General features: G+C 41.6%; 1 protein-coding gene across 1 annotated transcript in view; it reads right to left on the reverse strand.

Moving 5' to 3' along the window:
• The window catches only part of LOC144762549 (protein unc-93 homolog A-like), a 244248-nt gene that overhangs the window by 63632 nt on the left and 160220 nt on the right, over positions 1 to 20396 (reverse strand). Inside the window, exon 6 of the mRNA XM_078647777.1 lies at positions 11561 to 11696. Coding sequence (XP_078503903.1) covers positions 11561 to 11696 — 136 coding nt within the window. The remainder of the gene's footprint in view (positions 1 to 11560; positions 11697 to 20396) is intronic.

The following is a 20396-nucleotide window of genomic DNA, read 5'->3' on the forward strand; positions in this document are numbered from 1 at the left end:
AGGGGCGGGGCGAACAGAAAAACACTCGACGTGAGTTTACCTTCTTGAAAAGGAGAGCGGTAAAGACCGAAGAGGGAGCTAACTCAAAATAAATGTATTACATGAATGCGAATATTTTAGTCACGCAAGTATGCACAGAGCACTCCTTTTCTCACAGACGTCTGCTGAAGGCGGGAGCCTTGGCAGGCGCGGGGGACAGCAGCAGAGCCCGCATTTTTGGCCCTACAGAAAAGATTCCCAGAGGACCATGAATCGTGTTCTCTCTTACACTCTCACAGGACTAAACACAGCACTGTATCCGCCTCAAGCTGCACTGGTGCCTAGTCTCCAGCCAGGCCCTCACTTAAAGACTGTAGGGCCGTTTGCAGTGCTCACAGGCACACCATTTCTGTGCAGATATGTGGTGTTACTTTATACTCTGATATGGTAATATCACTCATCACTAAATGCAAATGTTTGTGTTCAATCATCATGGAAATTAACCTTTGTCACATACAGCACAGTTTGTACTCCTTGAGACAATCGTACATTGAGGGCCCCGGGCTCAGTGAGGCAAAGACTAGAAAGAATTTGGAAATCACAGGCCTGACTAGCCAAACTCCTTTATTAATTTTAGAAAAAAAACCACATTTATTATTATCAAAGCTCTCTGAAGAAAATGAATACCTTAAAAGAGTTCATTTGAATGAAGCATTTGGGTGCAGTGCACAATGCAACACTTTACTTTAATCCAGTTTCTTCAGTAGAACACTTTGAACAATTTAATATGGCCCTTTTTCAAACAACAACATACCTGTTTATGATCTAATATTCGTGCTTTTTCAGGTTTGATTTTTTTAAATGTTAAAGTACAGTGCGTGGTGTTCTCAGGTACACGTGTCTTGTATTTTTTTTATTCGCTTCCGAGATAGAGAGGCGGGCCCCCATTTTCCGAGTCAGCCGTTTTAATAACCCCTGAATCGTTTCTGCACTTTGAAGTCCCTCTTCCAATGGAGCAGGCCCTGCCTCCTCAGGTTCTTCTTGCCTCTCCTCCCCACTCAATACAGGCATAGTATTCAGAGGAGCAAAACCATTAGAGAGTATGATAGAAGAGACAACCACCTCTCCACTTTCCTTTACTGTACCACGGGTCGTAATTGCCCTGAGAATTAGCCATGAAATAGGACCGGAGTGAAGGAAAAAATGTTATGGGGGCTAAATTCTTTGTTTTCTTTTGGAACTTTGCAGGCGTAAGCTTGACTGGTTTATTAACTGATGTTTGGCTTTTTGTCTGGCTTCACCTTGATCGATGTTGCTGTGTTGCCTGGTCCCCCCCAGGAAATTGCGTGATCTTAGTTTACACCTTCTTCCCCGGGACGACTCTGTATATACGTTAGAGGGAGAGGTGGTGACACTGAGAGTGACACTAGAGGTGGTAGTAGGACCTAAATAGGCTGAGATGTCAGATTTTGCTGTATATAACTGTACCTGTCCTACATCCTCCACGGCCTGTGGTACACCAAGCTTTTGAACATATTGTAGACTAGCTACCTCCATGGAGTAAAGGTTGGTACATATCTTGATTTTGAAGATTGTTTCCGACACTCCAAAAGGTAAACAGAGGAATCGGAAGAGGGACACAATCTTAATCTTGTTAGTCTAAATGGGTCTGTACCTAGCTGTGAATAGGGGCCTTGCTTTGACCCGAACTCGCCCTTACTAGTTAGATTATAGGTGGCGACCCCGAGCTGGCCCAAGCGGTAGAGAATATCTAACCCACGTATGCTGCACCGGGCACGACGAAGCTCCACCAGAGGCCCAGCAGCTATATGGAACGTGACAGTCGGATTTTCAAGCATCAAAATAAACAGGAGAAAAAGACTGATGTGACAAATAATAATTCAATGCAGAGGTCCAAAATACTTTCTCTCCCTGTATATGCAGCTCAAATATAGAGCGTTCAGAGCCAAATCAAGCCTGCTCCTGGAAACAAACTTTTCAGCAGCTTCTCAAAAAAAGAGAAATAAATAAATAAATAAATAAATAAATAAATAAATAAAAATATCTGTTTCTGCTATTTTTTCTGTTATTTGCCATACATTCCTTCACCCCGCTTGCCTCGTGTACACTCCTTCTGTCTCCCTTTCCACCCCGCGAGGTCTTCCCCTCTCAATCAACCTTATGGCAGCTCACTGGCAGCTCACACACATCGGAAGCCCAGGGGGGGGGGCCCGGAGTCCTCAGGGGCCGGACCAAGAACGCAAACCGCAAACACCCTGAGCAGCTCCAAGGGGGGGACAGAAGCAATGGAAACGCTGAAGCGAGACACGGGCGGGCAGAGGCCTCCAACCAAGCCACGGCAGTCTCTGGCGGTCTTCGCGCTCAACCGCTCTCACCCGGGGGATGGCAGCAGGCGGCGGCGTGCACAGGCTCTAAATTACCGCGGTCTCTGGCGATCTCCGGTCTCCTCAGTCTCCGGTCTGGGCGAACTGCACCTCGGCAGCAACAGCGGCAGACAACACGGTGAGGGGAAGAGGAAGAAAAAAGGACAAATCAATACCGCATCCCATCGGTGGAGGCTATCTGGGCTCACGACTCACCCCTATGTATGTGTGTTTAACTTTTTTTAATTAAGTTTATTTGTTATATTTGTTAAGTATATTAAATCTAGTTCATTTTTTCTATTAATTTTATTATTTAACATATTTAATATTAATTAATTTATTTTATATGTATATTTAAAAATCGATATTGTGTACAACTATATTTTTTGACATCAATATTTTTCCCCGATATTTTTGCACTTCCTAATATAAATATAGGATGTTGATATTTTTTAAATTGATATTTCAAACTCGATATTGTGATATGGGGATATTTTAGGTTTCAGTATTCAATCAGTGAACCTAAGTGTAGACATGCATGTCTCCACCGCTGAATTCAGGCGTAAAGCCCAATTTTCAAGTGTAATGTTGCTACTAATTGGTTGACCAGGTCAGAGCTGTGGTCCGTTTGTGACTTATTTGAGTCCTTTTTGGGTGTAGTAACTTGAAAAACATAGCTTGTGTATAGAAATGGGCATACTATTTTGTGGGCGGGTGCATGTTCCTCTTTAAACCCCTCCTAGCACTCTCTTAACCCCACCTTACTCCTCCCTAATCCATCCCATTTAGTTATAGGTATTCCCCATTTTCTAGCCAATCCCACTTGTCCTTCCCACATTTACTGCTAATGTATATGCATATGTGTGCAGATACTCAGCCCTAGAGGCAGAGATCCCTGCTCATAACAAGACAGGAAAGGCTAAGCCCTCTACATGTAGGTTAGTGGATAGCAATTAGTAGTACAGTAGTACTACTAAATGTTTTTCAAATTCAGTGTGTGAATAGACCCTTAAGTCCAAAATTTGACTGCAAGAATTTAGTAGACAAAAATATTGAAATTATTTATATTAAATTATCTAAAATTAAATTATATATTTATATATATTTGAATTATATTAAATATAAAAAATACATTAACTTAGAAAAAAAGTTTTATATTGCTCCCATAAAGTGGCTTGACAACTAACAGCACTGGTGCTATAGTGGCAGATTCTGTCACCATCTTTAAAGGTGCAATATCCTACAAAAAGAGAGACTCCGGCACTCACGAGCAGAAACAATCCATGTGTTTACTCCAGGTGATGCATTTCAGCACATAGCACTTTTGTCAAACCCAGTAAAATGAATAACAGTACGTAGACATAGAAATAAGACAAACCTAGTCTGCATAGAATAAATATTTACAAGCAAGTTTTCAGATTAGGAAACCATTATTGTTAATACCACATGAAACACTTACCATATTCACCAACAGCCTTCGTATAATTATATTGTCCAGGACAAAATCATCCATCTGTTTTGGTGATGGTGCGAGTTACTTTAAGGCATGAGTTATAGTTACTTGAGAGAACTATAACGTGAATTTCAGTGGTTTTGCTTATTTAAAAATGGCATGTTTTAACTGACAATTTCACCTAACTATAACTGCGCTTTAAGTTTTGCTTTTTCAGTGAATTTCGAAGGATTTTTTAATGTAAAGTAAGATATTTTTACCATAAGTAGCTAAACATGTCACTTTAACCTATGTTTTTCAGTGGATTTCAGTGTAATTTGTAGGTAAAGTAACACAAAAAATAAAGTTTCACTTAAAAAGAAAATCAACATGTATTTGAGTTTCTTTTTTAAATATTTTCAAGCTACAACATGCAGCTATAAAACCCACCTCAAGGGTGCTCTGCACACTAGCTGAAGTTCATAGAGCTCCAACTAAGAGTGTTTTGGGGTCTTGAATTTAATGACACAAGAGACTTACTTTTTATTTAATGTTGCTAAGGTGCTGCAAAGCTGCCTACAGCCCCTTAAAACACTAATAATATGTTTCGTGTAGCCCTTTTCTCTTCCTGGGTCACCAGTATTTAAAAATTATGTTATCTGAAAATGCCTTAAGCATTATGGGGTGCTCATTTATAGGAGCTGTGAATAATAAATGAGCTGCACTAGCCGCTCATTTATTTTGAACTTCTTTCCATTTTTTATGTTTCTAAGTGACGGAGAAACCCTAGGGTCCCCAAAACCTCGCCGCCACCTGCTGGGTGCAGCAGGAGGCGTCTCTTTACTGCCAGTAGCCCTGCTGTTGTTTGCAATAAGTCCTTCTTCTATTTTCCACCTGTCGTTGAAACCTCCACTCGCATGATGTTAGCAGAAGCCTTGGTGTGCTACACACTTAGACCATTTTCTCACCCCAGCTTCCTTATCCAGCTCCTCACCCTGTAGTGTGATGTCAGCAGGTTTGTTGTGTTATGCTTTAAGCTCTTCTTCACTTTTCCTACCCTAGGCTGAAACATTCTTTAATATGATGTTAAAACAGGCCAGTGACTTCAGTTATACATCAGACACACTGTCTCAGTTTGGGTCACAGCTCCTTACCTCTGTGCACCCAGCACCAACCAGGAAGGTATCACCAATTACACTAAACAATGTGCTGTCCTCAACACAAGTGTGAACTCTGTGGCAGTTTGTTACTGCACTGAGGAGAGTGCATTAGTGAAAGACAGAGCTACCATTTGTAAATGCATTTCCACCTTTAACTGGAGGAAGACAGGCCTCAGGTTGAAGGTGAGGCAGTGATCCCCTGTCCAGGCAAGTTAATTAACTGCACCTACCAGCAGGGGTATGCCTGTGGGTCCATGGGACCCTTGTGAATCCCTCACAAAGAGTGCCTACAGAAAGGCACACTGGCTGTGGACCACATTCTTTAGGGCGCACAATCAGTGCATCCACTGAGGGTTTCTTTACCCTTGGGCCCATGTCTGTAATACATGGTAATACTGCGTGGGTGCAATAGCATAGGGTTTCATCATTTGCATGCGGTCACACCACATGAGGATCAGGGAATGCTCCTGTGTGATACATTTTAAACAATGGGTATAATATGGCCCAAGGGTTGCTATATGTTTAGTTTATTGCTACATTTGTTCTGGCCCTCAACTACCTCCTCTAAAATGATATCAAAAGCTATTCTGTTTTTGTCCCCACACCATTTCTCCTACCTCATTCAGGCTGCTGATGTGCTCCTATGACTCCTGTGCCCATGATCTGTCACATCACGTAGGAAAATAGGAGCAGCTAGATTTTTATAGGAACAACCTGAATCTGTTCTCTTTCAGCTGCGAGTGTTCTACAGAACAAACTACAACAACCTAATATTAAAAGGCATGACATCTTACCGAAGGACATGTTGTTTGGAGAGTGATGGTCCCAAAGCAGTCAATGCAAGATGTATCTAACATCATTGGTGTTCAAGTTCAAAGGTATACACAGATTTGAGTCCAAAGTAGATGGTCTCTTCTGTTGGGTGCAGTAAATCCTTCAAAATAGGAATGTTCATGACTGTTTCAGTAGGGTTGCATGACTCAGAAGTAAGAGGCAGGCAGAGGACCTTGTTAGATCCACGTACTAAATAAGTCATATTTTTGAGTCCTAGGAATTGGAGCTTTCGGGGTGAGGAGAGGCGTATGTACATAAATAATAGATACTGTGGAACCGATCTGAGTACTTGCAACACGGACACAATGAAATGTGAGATTTCTGCATCTTGCTGTCATACTACTATCAGCCTCTTTGACCTAGTAATGAGAGATAGACCAAAGGGCAGGCTTGACCTAGAAACTCCTGCACCTTTCAGAACAGAAATTGCATTCCAACCCTTACCCTTACGCCTATCTTTTACAGAATGGCAGTGCTCAGGAAGAAGTCATCAGCAGCTCCATGAGAACAAAGTCTTTATGGAATTTCTACAGGTAGTCTTGTCTCCATATTCCTCACTTCAGTGTCTGGGTCTCCGCCTTCCAGATACTGGAATATAGGCAATAAGCTTTTACTGTCTAGGGTAGCTGTCCTCAACATAAACAGAATGTCAGTGCAAGATTCTGTGTTTTCACATAAAAGTGAAACTTTATACAAGAGGGCTAGTAGCAAGCCCATAATCTCCTTGACACAGATAAAAAGGTCTGGTCAACTATATGAGATCACAAATCATGGTATACTGTCACCACCGCATTATGTACTAAACCCAAGAGAGGAACAGTAATTCTCAGTTCACTGTAATCACACGCTTGGTACACCTCTCCTGGTAACAGGACAGGTTCTGAAACTCACATTATCAGGGACAACAGGCTTTGGCCTCAGCACATACACTAGATTAGTGTACCATCAGAACTAAAACTAACAGTCTGGGTCCCAGATACACACATAGTTAGCCACTCAGCACAGGGTGCACATCCATATACCAGGTGGGGGGGTCAATTTATACCAACGAGTAAATTTACACCATAGACAAATGTGTCTTGTCTCATATTTATGTGCCACACAGAAGACTGACGGCCCATTTCCTGCACTTTTAGCTTCACAAAATTGTATTTTAAGCCTATGATAAATTCTAAGACCTAGTGACAAGTATGAACCGGAGAAAGATCCTTCTCCTACCTCGCTACCAAGACCTGGCATACCCTACCCCTCCACCTCAGGCATTCCCCGTTACTGACCCAATTTCTGGCCAAAGACTTGGCTCTTAGACTGAACATCCACGCCCAGACAGAACAGCAGCCCCCCAACCCTCAGCACCTTGGGACACTGCACGGGCGAATAGCCACGCTTTACAAACCCCTTATTGATTGATTAATTGATTACGACTTTTGAGCTAAAACCCCAGAATTTCAAATCAGATTTCAATTATGTAATTTGTAAAATCAATTTAAGAAGTTCATTGTATTAATTGTAATTCAGCAAATGACAGTTTAGAAATAAACCATTCCCCTGGTATGGTGGATTGTCATTTCAATGGAAAATCAATGTAGATGAGATGTTGTGCGCCTTGCCTGGAACTCTAAGGTGGATTCTAAATGGAGCTTATAATCTTTACATTGAATGCTGCCCTGTCCCCAGACTCTGGGCTGCTTTAATCTGAGGCTGGCATCTCTCTTCCTTGTTAGGAAGAAGATGAGGAATGTCTTTGGGCCTGATTTAGATCTTGGCGGGCCGGTTACTCCATTACAATAGTGACAGATATCCAGTCCACTGAATATACATTTCATTCTATCCTATGGGATTTATTTTTCAGCGGGCGGTATATCTGTCACCGCTGTGACAGAGCAACCCATCTGCCGAGATCTAAATCAGGCCCCTTGTTATACAAGGAGTTCAAATTAGCAATTGGGGTCAAGGTCCAGCAGACCTCTAGTCCTGCAAAAGAGGGCTTCACCATCTTGGATTCATTAGAAAGCGGGATATGCGATTTTCACAACCATAAGAAATGTGTCATAGGTCAGGGATACAAAAGGGGGTGGTAATGGATGGAGCATCTGAACCAATCAAACACTCACACCCAGTCAAAAGATCTGGGTTTAATCCATCACCGTTCTTTAGCCCACTCTGCCACCCCAGTTCAGACATGGCTATATGCAAATCAGTCTGACCCTGTGCCTCATGGGAACAGTCCAGCCCGAACTGCCAAGCCATGCCTTCCCTGGACCGGAAACAAGCTTCCGAGGACCAGTTTCTGGCATTACAGCCGTCTTCAGCCCGGCTTGCTTGAATCCAGTGGCAAAGTGAGCAAGGGACTCACGTCTGAGCATACCCTGCCACACTTATGGTGGCCAAAAGCGGTACAAAAGGGGGTGGTAATGGATGGAGCATCTGAACCAATCAAACACTCACACCCAGTCAAAAGATCTGGGTTTAATCCATCACCGTTCTTTAGCCCACTCTGCCACCCCAGTTCAAACATGGCTATATGCAAATCAGTCTGACCCTGTGCCTCATGGGAACAGTCCAGCCCGAACTGCCAAGCCATGCCTTCCCTGGACCGGAAACAAGCTTCCGAGGACCGGTTTCTGGCATTACAGCCGTCTTCAGCCCGGCTTGCTTGAATCCAGTGGCAAAGTGAGCAAGGGACTCACGTCTGAGCATACCCTGCCACACTTATGGCGGCCAAAAGCGGTACAAAAGGGGGTGGTAATGGATGGAGCATCTGAACCAATCAAACACTCACACCCAGTCAAAAGATCTTGGTTTAATCCATCACCGTTCTTTAGCCCACTCTGCCACCCCAGTTCAAACATGGCTATATGCAAATCAGTCTGACCCTGTGCCTCATGGGAACAGTCCAGCCCGAACTGCCAAGCCATGCCTTCCCTGGACCGGAAACAAGCTTCCGAGGACCAGTTTCTGGCATTACAGCCGTCTTCAGCCCGGCTTGCTTGAATCCAGTGGCAAAGTGAGCAAGGGACTCACGTCAGAGCATACCCTGCCACACTTATGGCGGCCAAAAGCGGGACAAAAGGGGGTGGTAATGGACGGAGCATCTGAACCAATCAAACACTCACATCCAGTCAAAAGATCTGGGTTTAATCCATCACCGTTCTTTAGCCCACTCTGCCACCCCAGTTCAGACATGGCTATATGCAAATCAGTCCGACGCTGTGCCTCATGGGAACAGTCCAGCCCGAACTGCCAAGCCATGCTTTCCCTGGACTGGAAACAAGCTTCCGAGGACCGGTTTCTGGCATTACAGCCGTCTTCAGCCCGGCTTGCTTGAATCCTGTGGCAAAGTGAGCAAGGGACTCACGTCTGCGCATACCCTGCCACACTTATGGCAGCCCAAAGCGGTACAAAAGGGGGTGGTAATGGACGGAGCATCTGAACCAATCAAACACTCACACCCAGTCAGAATATCTGGGTTTAATATATCACCGTTCTTTAGCCCACTCTGCCACCCCAGTTCAGACATGGCTATATGCAAATCAGTCTGACCCTGTGCCTCATGGGAACAGTCCAGCCCGAACTGCCAAGCCTCCCTGGACCGGAAACAAGCTTCAGAGGACCGGTTTCTGGCATTACAGCCGTCTTCAGCCTGGCTTGCTTGAATCCAGTGGCAAAGTGAGCAAGGGGCTTGGCAGGATCAAGACTGATTTGCATATAGCTGGGTTCAAACTGGAAAGGCATGGTGAGCAAAAAAACGATGGATTTAGGCCCAGACTGGGGTGAATGTATGACATTGTTCTGCATTCTGTCCATAACCTGTTGTTTTTGCTTTGTGACCCCGAGTGGGACGGGTATGCTCAGACGTGAGTCCCGTGCTCTCCATGCCACTGGAATCAAGCTATGTAGGCTGATGAGGGCTGAAAGCCCGCAACCGGTCCTTGGATGCTTGTTTCCAGTCCAGGGAGGACCTGGCTTGACAGTTCGGGCTGGACTGTTCCCATGGGTCACAGGGTCAAGACTGATTTGCATATAGCTGGGTTCAAACTGGAAAGGCATGGTGAGCAAAAAAAGATGGATTTAGGCCCAGATCTCTGTACTGGGGTGAATGTATGACATTGTTCTGCATTCTGTCCATCACCTGTTGTTTTTGATAGGTCAGGGATGGCATCACAATGTGGGTACATAAGACATGGAATTAGTTAGTGTGCTACTATGGTATGCTAGAATCTCTGATGAAGCACTGCTTGTTATGTGTAGCCTGGAAAGAAGAAAGATTCTGCACCGTGCTTCCGGAGGAAAATATTAGGCAAGTCGGCCTGAATTCTAACTGAATATTGACGTGCAAGGACCTATTCCAAAACTGTGGAAGTATGTCTCATAAACAGTCTCTGATTGTAACTGGAAACTTGGTTACTGTGGAAATATTGTATCTCGTAGTGGATCCTGCTTCTGGAGCATGATTGAGCAGTTATTTGTTAAGCTCAAACATCTCTGGCAATCATCTTAGCTACAGTGGATGGAAGCTCACCTGGACCATTACCCTCCTTCATTATAAAGTGTACATGGTAATAAAGAAACATGCAGCTTTACCTAGGTGAAGGGATATGAATACAACGGCCTTTGCAAGGCAAACATATCCCCTGTTCTTATTTGATTTGTGAAGTCTGCCTTGCCTCGGCCAAGAGAAAAGGAAACAAGGACCTAGGAAGAACAGCTAAGCTATAAATCATGACAGTTTCCACCTGTCTTTTCTACTATTAGGTACTGCTTAGCCCCAGCAAAATGGTGCTCATTCTTAACATAGAATGACATAATTCTGACTATTGCTGGCAAATCCCAAGCTTCAACACCACTCACCCCCCTTCTCAGAAGCTGCAACCCTAAAACACAATTCGTTACCAGCCAACCCGAAGACTCAACCGATCCTTTTGTCATTCCAACAATATCTAAATTCTCACCATTTCAGACTTCATCTGACTCACAAGCCCTAACTGATATCTTCGACCTCCTGAGATTGTCTGCATTTCTTTTGTTCTTCCACCTGAGATCATCCATTTATTCTCCTCACCCAGTCCTTGTCTTGTACTATTAAGTGATATCAAGATTTTCCTTCATTCCACTCTGGATGTGCAAGCTGCCGAAGTGCACCTGGACTACTTCTCTCAACCTTTAAGTCTTGATCCTTATCCCTTTCCCTAGGCACTTTTATACCATTCTCTAAAAATTCATATGCTCTTATGCCTAGGAACACTCCCACACCCTCCGCTCCTCTTCCAGCCCTCCTAGTTTCAGACAATGTCCTACACTTTCAACCTTATTTATTTCCTATTGCTAGAGCTTTGCTTATGTTTCCAGTTGTTTATTCAATGTTTGATTTTGTTACATGTGAACTTTATGTACATTTCTCTGGAGATGTTGTTTCCCAAGCAAAGCTACCAAAGGTGAGACAAGGATGTCCTTATGGACAAGAAGTTTTATTCTTGTGGGTCCTACTGTTCTGGCCCAATGGGAACTTAGTCAAAGCTCCTATCAAGGCTATGCCCCCTCTCTCTCCCAGCTTGCTTGTCATGTTAACCATATGTCCCATAAAAAGCAAGTGCAAATGTATACATATTTTTATATTAAGTAAATTTGTAGTGAAAGGTGCTGAAAGTAATGTGTCACTAACACCTGCAGCTCTACCATATGCAGTAATTAAAGTCCACATTTTATTTCCAACAAAGTTGGCAACCTCAATCATCATCCAGTCATTCAGCTGCACACACGGAGATCCTTACCAAAAATGAACATGGTGATCCTGCCGGTGTACTGGGAAAGCTTTCCAGCCAACATTGAGAAAATGGAATTGCTGGCTCCAAAGCAGATCATGACATATCCCACAAACTGTATCCCAAGGGCACACGTTACATAGTACTAAGAGAAGGAAAGAAATGCATACATTTTAACACTTGTGAGTAACTGATTCTCATTCTTAAGCAATATTTATTTTAAGAAGCAATCTCAAAACCTATTTCATTATTAGGAACAGGAAAACTAAACACAAAATAGAATGAAGGAAATACATCCAGGTACTATTTTTAGGACAGGGAGGTCATGTTATTTTTTCAAAGGTTGAGGAAGGGAGGAACAATGTCTCCAAATCTCCTGAACAAAATTGAAGACCGTTCAGCAGTATCAGCATAGATGTTCATTAATTGGACATGTGATCAGTTGAGCACTGAACTAGTAGGGTCGCATGTCAGAATTTTCTTGCTAAACATACCATGTCAAATAAAAAGTGTGTCCTAAATATTGTTAAAACAGTTGCACATTGAGAATATAATTCTCCAGGACAGACTGTGTAAGTGTATATCTGGTATTCACGTCTGTTCTTTTGAAGAAACGGTGGAGGAAAGTAAAAGAAAAGACCAGGGCTGAAGGGAGAAGCCCTACAGGCATTCCTGTGCCCAGTTTGCAATGAATTAATTCTCCCTTCGATACAACACCGTTTTCAATCATTTTAATGTTTTAATCATAAAAGACTTTATTGCACATGAATTGATATGTATTTTCTCTCCCCAGCATCGAGATCATAACCCAGGATATCATCTTGTACTGATAGGGCTAAACTGCATTTTGTATTACGTGAAGTAGTAATTAAGTAGTACTACTTCATCTATATGTATAAAAACGAATGTCTGTCTGTCTGTCTGTCTGTCTGTTTGTCCTTTATGCATTACTACACCTTTCATCCGATCGCCATGATACTTTGGGAAGTTGTTGAGTACACTCCCGCGAAGGTTTCTGGCATAACATTTTTTTAAATATCCCCCCCCCCAGTGCCCTCATAATCTTTGGACTACTGATGTGCGCACATGATGGAAAAACAAAAAATCGTGTATCCACAAGCACTCGAATAAAAAAATAGAATTAAAACAGCATTCATCCGATCGCCATGAAACTTTGGGAAGTTGTTGAGTACACTCCCGCGAAGGTTTCTGGCATACATTTTTTTTTCAATATCGGCCCCCCAGGGCCCTCATAATATTTCGAACACAGATGCACTCACAAGACAGAAAAACAAAAAATTGTGTATCCACAAGCACTCCAATAAATAAATAGAATTAAAACAACATTCATACGATTGGCAGAAAACTTTGGGACGTTGTTGAGTACACGCCCGCGAAGGTTTCAGGCATAATTTTTTTTTTTAATATTGGCCCCCCAGGGCTCTCATAATCTTTCGAATACTGATGTACGCACAAGACGGAAAAACAAAAAATTGTGTATCCACAAGCACTCGAATAAATAAATAGATTTAAAACAGCATTCATCCGATCGCCAGGAAACTTTGGGAAGTTGTTGAGTACACCCCCGCGAAGGTTTCTGGCATCATTTCTTTTTAAATATCGTCCTCCAGGGCCCTCATAATCTTTCGAATACTGATGTACGCACCAGACGGAAAAACAAAAAATTGTGTATCCACAAGCACTCGCATAAATAAATAGAATGAAAACGACACTTTGAAATGTTTTCCATAATAAAATGAATACGTTTCAATAAAAAGGACACAATGTAAATTGAATGTTATCATAACAAGTTTCCTTGAATTTCCTTTCTTCGGAGATCGCAGCAACGCGCGACGGGTAAGCTAGTGTACTATAAAATGCTATTCCATAATCTGTAGGGGGAGACCTTTGCCTCCACCTCTCCTATCTTTTGTACAAGGAGATCTCTGCTAGGGTGACAGAACTTTCCACACTTGTGAGTTTGTATATCTTTTTTTATTTGAGAAATATTTATTCATTTTAATTATAATACACATCAAACACTGTACCAAAGTGACTACTGTCACTGTAAGGAATAAAATACGAGAACCATTAAATGAGAAAAACGTGAACATCAACTTACATCAATATAATGAACCATACCAATCATTAATTAGAAACAAAGGAATGAAAACATAAAATGGCTACTATAAGAAAATATAAAACAAACTAGTATCCATTTTATAATGAGTTACCTGCATTAATATTTGAATTCAATGTATGCCACACCTTGGGCCTAATAACAGAGCAGTCTATATTTTAATAGAAAATGTGGAAGGGACAAGGGAAGTGGCTTGAAAATGGGGAATACTTACTGCAAAATGGGGGGAGGGAAGGGGGAGGAAGGTAGAGTGAAAATTAGCAGAGAGAGACAGAGATATTGGCGATAAGGTAAGTGAGAGAATGGATAGATGTTCAGACGGAGATTGCATGGAGATGATGGGGGAGTGTCATGATTAGGAATAAGATGATATTTTCATTCGTATCCCCATGGACAAGGCTAATAAGCAAGGAAAAAATATACCTTGATTTTACAAGGCTACGAGTACTGTGATCCTTTGCCTTGACCTGGTTGGGTGTCTCCTGTATATAAGGTAGCCACACCCAGTCACAAGTGCTTACGATTGAAATTCTCCCTCACTTGACAGAGAGGAGAAGTGCTCTCTCTCTGGCTTGCAGTTGCAGTTAGAATGAGAGTTTGTAAGTTTGCAGCATTAAGAATCCTCATGGAGCTTGCAAATCTGCCGAGTGAATGGAGCCTCTGTTACACCTTTGTAATGTGCGGTAAGCAGCACTGTGGAAGCGCATTCATTTTGAGAAAAATCAAAGTGTCATCTCACAAATATCTGTTTCTGTTTTCTGTTTAAGTACAGCAGTGATGCATTTGGCAGTAAACACTGGTAACTGCTTTCAATGTCAGAAGTTAAAAGACTTTGTGAAAACAATCAACTCTTTGGAGAAAAAATAAGACTCACGAAAGTAAATTCGGCTTGTTTAGTAGTGAATGCTGTTAATTTGCATTCAGTTTCAATACCTAAAAGAGTTTCGGTCAAGTTAACTCTTCAGAGAAAAATCTAAGATTCATTGTGATTATCTAGAAGCTCGAAGAATGTGGATTTGTCGTATTTAACCCTGTTAACTGCTTTCAGTCTCAAATGTTTAAAAGACTTTGCAACAACTATTTACTCTTTCGAGAAAAATAAGACTTGCTTGTTCAGAAGCTCCTGGAAAGTGCAAGGATTAAATATTTAATCAAGGTGATCTTAGGGAGTAATTCAGTTTCATTGGCAAATAAGAACTCAGATCAAAGTATTACTGACATTACTTAACAAGCACTGAGGAAAGCGCAGTCCAGGTGGACTATAACAGGATTAATGGAGTATTAAGCGCTATAGAAAATCACAATTGTTTGGAGTTGCAGAGACACAATGAATTCAAGTGATAATGAAAGAGCAGTCGTGAGAAGAATTTAAGGCATACACATTTGATAATGCTGAGAAAAAGCTGACTCAATTGTGAGAAGATAATCATGAGACTTTAACATAGCAAGAAGGTGCAAGCTATGTGTTATTTTCTTTATGAGAGTAACACTGGAAAAATAACAATCATACCAAGGCTTTTCTCTCTCTATTTTCCTGAAAGATAAATAATGATCTTATTTTGTAAAGCTTATCTCCCTGTGGAAGGAAAGATTTTCAAAACATTAATGAAGGTACCAGTGGTGTTTCAAATATGTGCATTTTAGGTGAATATTGAATTTGAGACAATCTAATATAGCTTTATAGCCCACTGTAGTGGGTTCTACCAGCCATTAAAGGCCTGCTCTAGCATTAAAGGCCCAAGCTGATGGCGAGGGCCTTTAATAATGGAGCGGGCCTTTAATGGCCGCTATAGCCCACTACAGCAGGCTATAAGAACATTCGCCGATAGAGGGCAGAATGTTCTAATTAGTAAAACAGAGGCCTCACAGCCTGAGGGGGTTGACATCCCCTCAGGCTCTTTGAGGCCTTTATTCACACCAACAGTTGTGAAAGTAAAACATTGGAATGTTGGTGCTCCGGGCTTCTACCAGTGATTAAAAGTCAGGAGCACTCCATTGTCTTCAATGGAGTGCTCAACATTCCAATGTTCTAATTGTTTGTGTATTTGGCATTTCAGACCTCCCTCCAGCATCCCCTTTATCTCCTCCGTCCCATCACCAGGCATCTTGGGGTGCTGTGTTAGTTTAATTTAAGAACCCAATAGTACCTTGAGGGGGTCCATTCTTAGCATTGTGCCATTACTGAGACGTGTTGGATTCTTTCCTGACAGAGAGGAAAGAAATGTGAGTATTTTTGCCAGTGTTGGTTTTGGTTCCCTAGATTGCCCCTAACCAGCACCTGCAGGAATAGTCAACTACGAAACGCATTGAGAGCAGGTGAACACTATCACATACAGAGGTACAGTGTCAGGGACCAAAAGTACAGAGAAGATTAAGTATCGTCCAACAACCCCAAGTAGCTTCCTTTGCCAAATAGACAAGTGACTAAGAGGTACTGTCTTAGAGCATTGTACACTACTGTCTCTTGAAGGGGCATCTCTCTGTAAAGAAACAGATATAATACCATTATTATGGCACCTCCTTCTTCTTAGGAACATTGGTAACTCAAAATTCCATTACTCTCCGTTACCTACTTCCATTAGTAAAGATGCTGTGAGAGTGCCTCAAGTGAACTGCAAGACATTTTGTTTTTTTTAATATACATTTTTTAAATCATTAGAGAACTGATGTATGCATATTTTACTTAGTCCTCACATACATCTGTGTAATTCATCGGCTCTTCAGAAATGTTCAAATTACATGGGTAAAATGATTGTAGCTTTCACCAGACAAGCCTGTAGAAGTGTGCATGGTGACGCTGTTCTTGCTAAAATTGCTCAAAGAAAATAGTTTTCTGTGTCCTTGGACAGAAGCCTTTCTATAGCAGTCGGCCAATAAATGATTCCTAAGAATTAAAGCATCAGTAGTTTTCTTTAACTTGGGACTTTCAGCCACCTAGTACCTCATGCTACAGTGGTCTACGCCCATCACCAAATGCACACTGAAACCACAGCCTTGTTCATTGTGTGGGAGCAGCTGGAGCTAGAGGGAAGTACCAGGTGCTGCATCTGTCCATACCCATGACTGAGTAAGCACTAAAGTTCATGGGCTCTGCTTTAGCAGCTTTCAGGCAACAGACCAACCTAGAGTGAGCTCATCTGTGCTCCTGCACTGAGGAAATGGCATAACAGCAAGCCATTTCATTTGTGAGCTCACGTAAATGCTTTCATCTATTTTTAGAAATGTATCATTGTACTGTTTTCAAGCACACAATCTGGGCTATAGTCTAGCTTGCCAAAGTGTGTCCCAAATGATAGATTTGTGTCTTGATGGTGGTTCCTTCATACATTAAACTGTAAACTTAATTTGATATAAAAAGTGCTGTGAGCTGAGGGTGGGGACCTTGATTAAGTATGTGCTTTAGGTGACAACCATGGCAAAGATGGAAGTCAGTATGCAAATATGTAGTGAAAAATTTATACTAAATTATGCCCCAAATAGACCATCTTTTGAAATTGTTTTATTAACTCATTTAGAGGCAAAGATTTCCCTTACTAAATAAATGATCTCTCTAGACTGCAGCTTTACAGTCCAACTCTGGAAAAGTCTTAACGCTGGAGAAATGCAAGATTTCCCTGCTTGTGGTGAAGGAACCAGGTGGCCAACATCAAGACATTGTCCCAACAATGATCTAATGGGCTGTGAAGTGAGTGTTCCTTGTTCCTTAGAAAACATCTGGCTACACAGTGAAGACTTCAATTAGATTCAAGCCTAAATCACAATCTATAAAAAAGGTGAAAAGGAAGAATGATAAATGACAGACAATAAACTAGATTCCCCTTTCTATTGTCGTTGTCATCACCCTAAGGTCTCTATATGTCTTGGAATGCATATTGTCTGCCACAACTATAAAGCTGCCAGATATATGAAGATAAGGAAAGTCCCCTTCCTTACCCTCTAGTAGGGTGTGCATACTGTGATCCAGACAGGTGACAATTGGGAATTGGGGAGATGATTCCTCTGTTCTTGTTTCCCTATGGTTTTGTACTTTCTCTCCAACTCAATGGTCTTTATTGGTAGTTATTCTAATAAATGCCTCCCACTATATAATAACTGACAAATATAAGGATACAAATATAAGGATACAGTGTCAACAATTAGCATTCCCTTGCATTTGCAAAGCACAATACATTTGCCACACATCAGGAGTTGTGTGATATTCAGAGAGCTTCCATTGTAGCATAGGTGGGAGTCTCTACCAAGGTTAGATGAGGTGACTTTAGTGTGGTGTTTACATGTATTCCTGCCCATACCGAGAAGGACTACTTCCACCATAGATGGGTGGACCATCAAACTTATATCAATATAGCTCCCTTCAGGAATTGTTTTACAAACTGCCTGCATACCTTCCTAAAAGACAGTTACAAAAAGTAGGGCATGACTTACCCTCCTACAATGACAGTTTTCAAGGTCTGGTCTCACTGACGACTCTTCATGGAGTACTGAGATAAATGAGCTCCCCAGCTTCAGATTCAAAGAACATCCAGTGGTTTCCTCATGGCATAACAATTTTAGTAACTTACTTGAGAGAGATGGGTCACTCTGAAGCGTTAATTAAAAATGAAAAAGGGTATTTTGCACCAAATGTGTGGATCTAGAAAGGATCTGACAACATGCCCTCACCAGGGGAAAATAATTGACTTTTTGAGGGTTCATTAGCCCCAAAGACCCCAGAACAAGGAGAGAATGTCTGGTTCTGATTTATTGTTGTCTAGAGGAGGTATATTGCCGAAGGTAAAAAGGACATTAATCGGAACTCTGGGCATATGGATTGAAGATTTGTAGAAACCCAGCAGCTGACATACTAACTCTACCAGTCTACTGGTGGTATTATCATAGGATATCTGTGGTTAGCCTCAAAGTTAAATGCCATTGCTCGGGCTTCTTTCATTAAGACTTTTGGTTTTGCAGCTTTGCAGGAAAGGTGTGTCACCTTCAAGGATGTCAATGCCTCTAGTCCACATGTGCTACCAGGGGTACAGCGGCCCATGGAGTGGGGCATTGTTTCTGATACTATCTGTCAACATCTCCTTTCCTGTTGAAAATAGGTGACAAAGTTGAGTAAAAGTTTGGTGGTGGAGTTCAGGTTTGTGAATGCTCTTATTTACCTTTCAGCTAACTGCTAGAGAAACTATCTTGGGAGGGAAATATAACCAATTATGGTAATCCTTTCTGACATTTTGGCCCATACCGTTGGAGCACATTAGTCTAGTGAGTTTGGGTAAGTCAGCCTCATATTAGGAGACTTTAAAGCAAAGGTAGGTTCTTATTATCTCAGACTGCCTTGCCACAAGGTTGATGAGAAGTTGGAGAGGGACAGTACTGTGGAGGCAGTGGAAGATACAAGGTTGGCTGTACAAAGGTGGTGTGTCTGAAACTTTCTTCATATCTATTTGTAGGATTCCCACAAGTATGACTGTATGACTATATGTGGACCCTTTTACAATCTATTTGGCCTTTTGAGTAGCACACAGAACATAGAGCGACCACAACCAACCTTGTGCATAGATTACTCATTCAAATGTCCTGGGAACCTGCTCGCTTAGTAAATTTTCAAATGTAATGCCCAGTAATTATCTTAAGATGTTGCTCTGGGCACAGAAGGAGCTGGATGCATAGATTGCTAAAATCATCTGTGAGGCCCTGAAATCAGTATAAGTGTTTAGACCTTGATTCTTGCAAAAAAGTAGTTATCTCAGATTTTTAGATAATTACTATAGTGGATATAGTGGTGACAAAGACACACCCATACAATAAGACATAAAGATAGTATACCTTTAGTAGTGGCTGATTGCACACTCAAAAAACTAATTATAAGCTTAAAAATAAATGTCTGGACTATCCTCTGTAATACTGGTGTCACCTCCTAATTGTTAAATGGTGAGCACCATTAACATAGGTTTGCTAAGCGCTTATCTCATAAAAAGTAATTACTCATACGACTTCTGAGTATGAATCTCATGCTTACTGAGTCTGTTTGCTAACATGGCACAAATAGTTTCGATTGTAATAGGAATTATTGATGGGCACACACACATCTCTTTCTAGATGTGTTCTTAACTGGAAGAGAGGGTAAATGCGCACACTGCATAGCTCTTAAAAATATTTATAAATGCATTCGCTGCATTTCTCTTGCAAATATATTCACTTATGGTTTGAGTTTTGGAGTTTGATGATAAAGTATCCAATACTGGGAGCTTTTAGACATACAGACCTACACAGTTTGTAGTTACATAAGTACTCTACTGAGCCCTATAAGTCTCTTTGAGACATCATGAATACCAGACATGGTTTGGTGGTCAATTGCCCCATACATCACAAATGTTAGTAATGGTTTGCTGAAGAGTGACAGAGTCACCTGTCACATGTTGGCTGGGATTAGATCAGGCACTGACATAAGCATTTTTACACTTCCACAAGTAACGCACTTACTAAATTAGTAGTATCAGTCTATAAGCGACTTAGACAATAGGTCATGCAAATGACTTTTACAAGACTTGTTCCTCACAGATCTGCACAACATGTGTACACATGCAACACATCAATACATACAATACAAGTAAGCAATACATAAATAGTACTTCAGTCTAGTGCAGTAGAAGTGACAACAGTTCACTATAATCTTGAAAGAACATCTGGTGGTAAATTTAACTAAACTTTATACAG

Source organism: Lissotriton helveticus, chromosome 6 (genome assembly GCF_964261635.1).
Source record: "Lissotriton helveticus chromosome 6, aLisHel1.1, whole genome shotgun sequence".
NCBI lineage: Eukaryota > Metazoa > Chordata > Amphibia > Caudata > Salamandridae > Lissotriton > Lissotriton helveticus.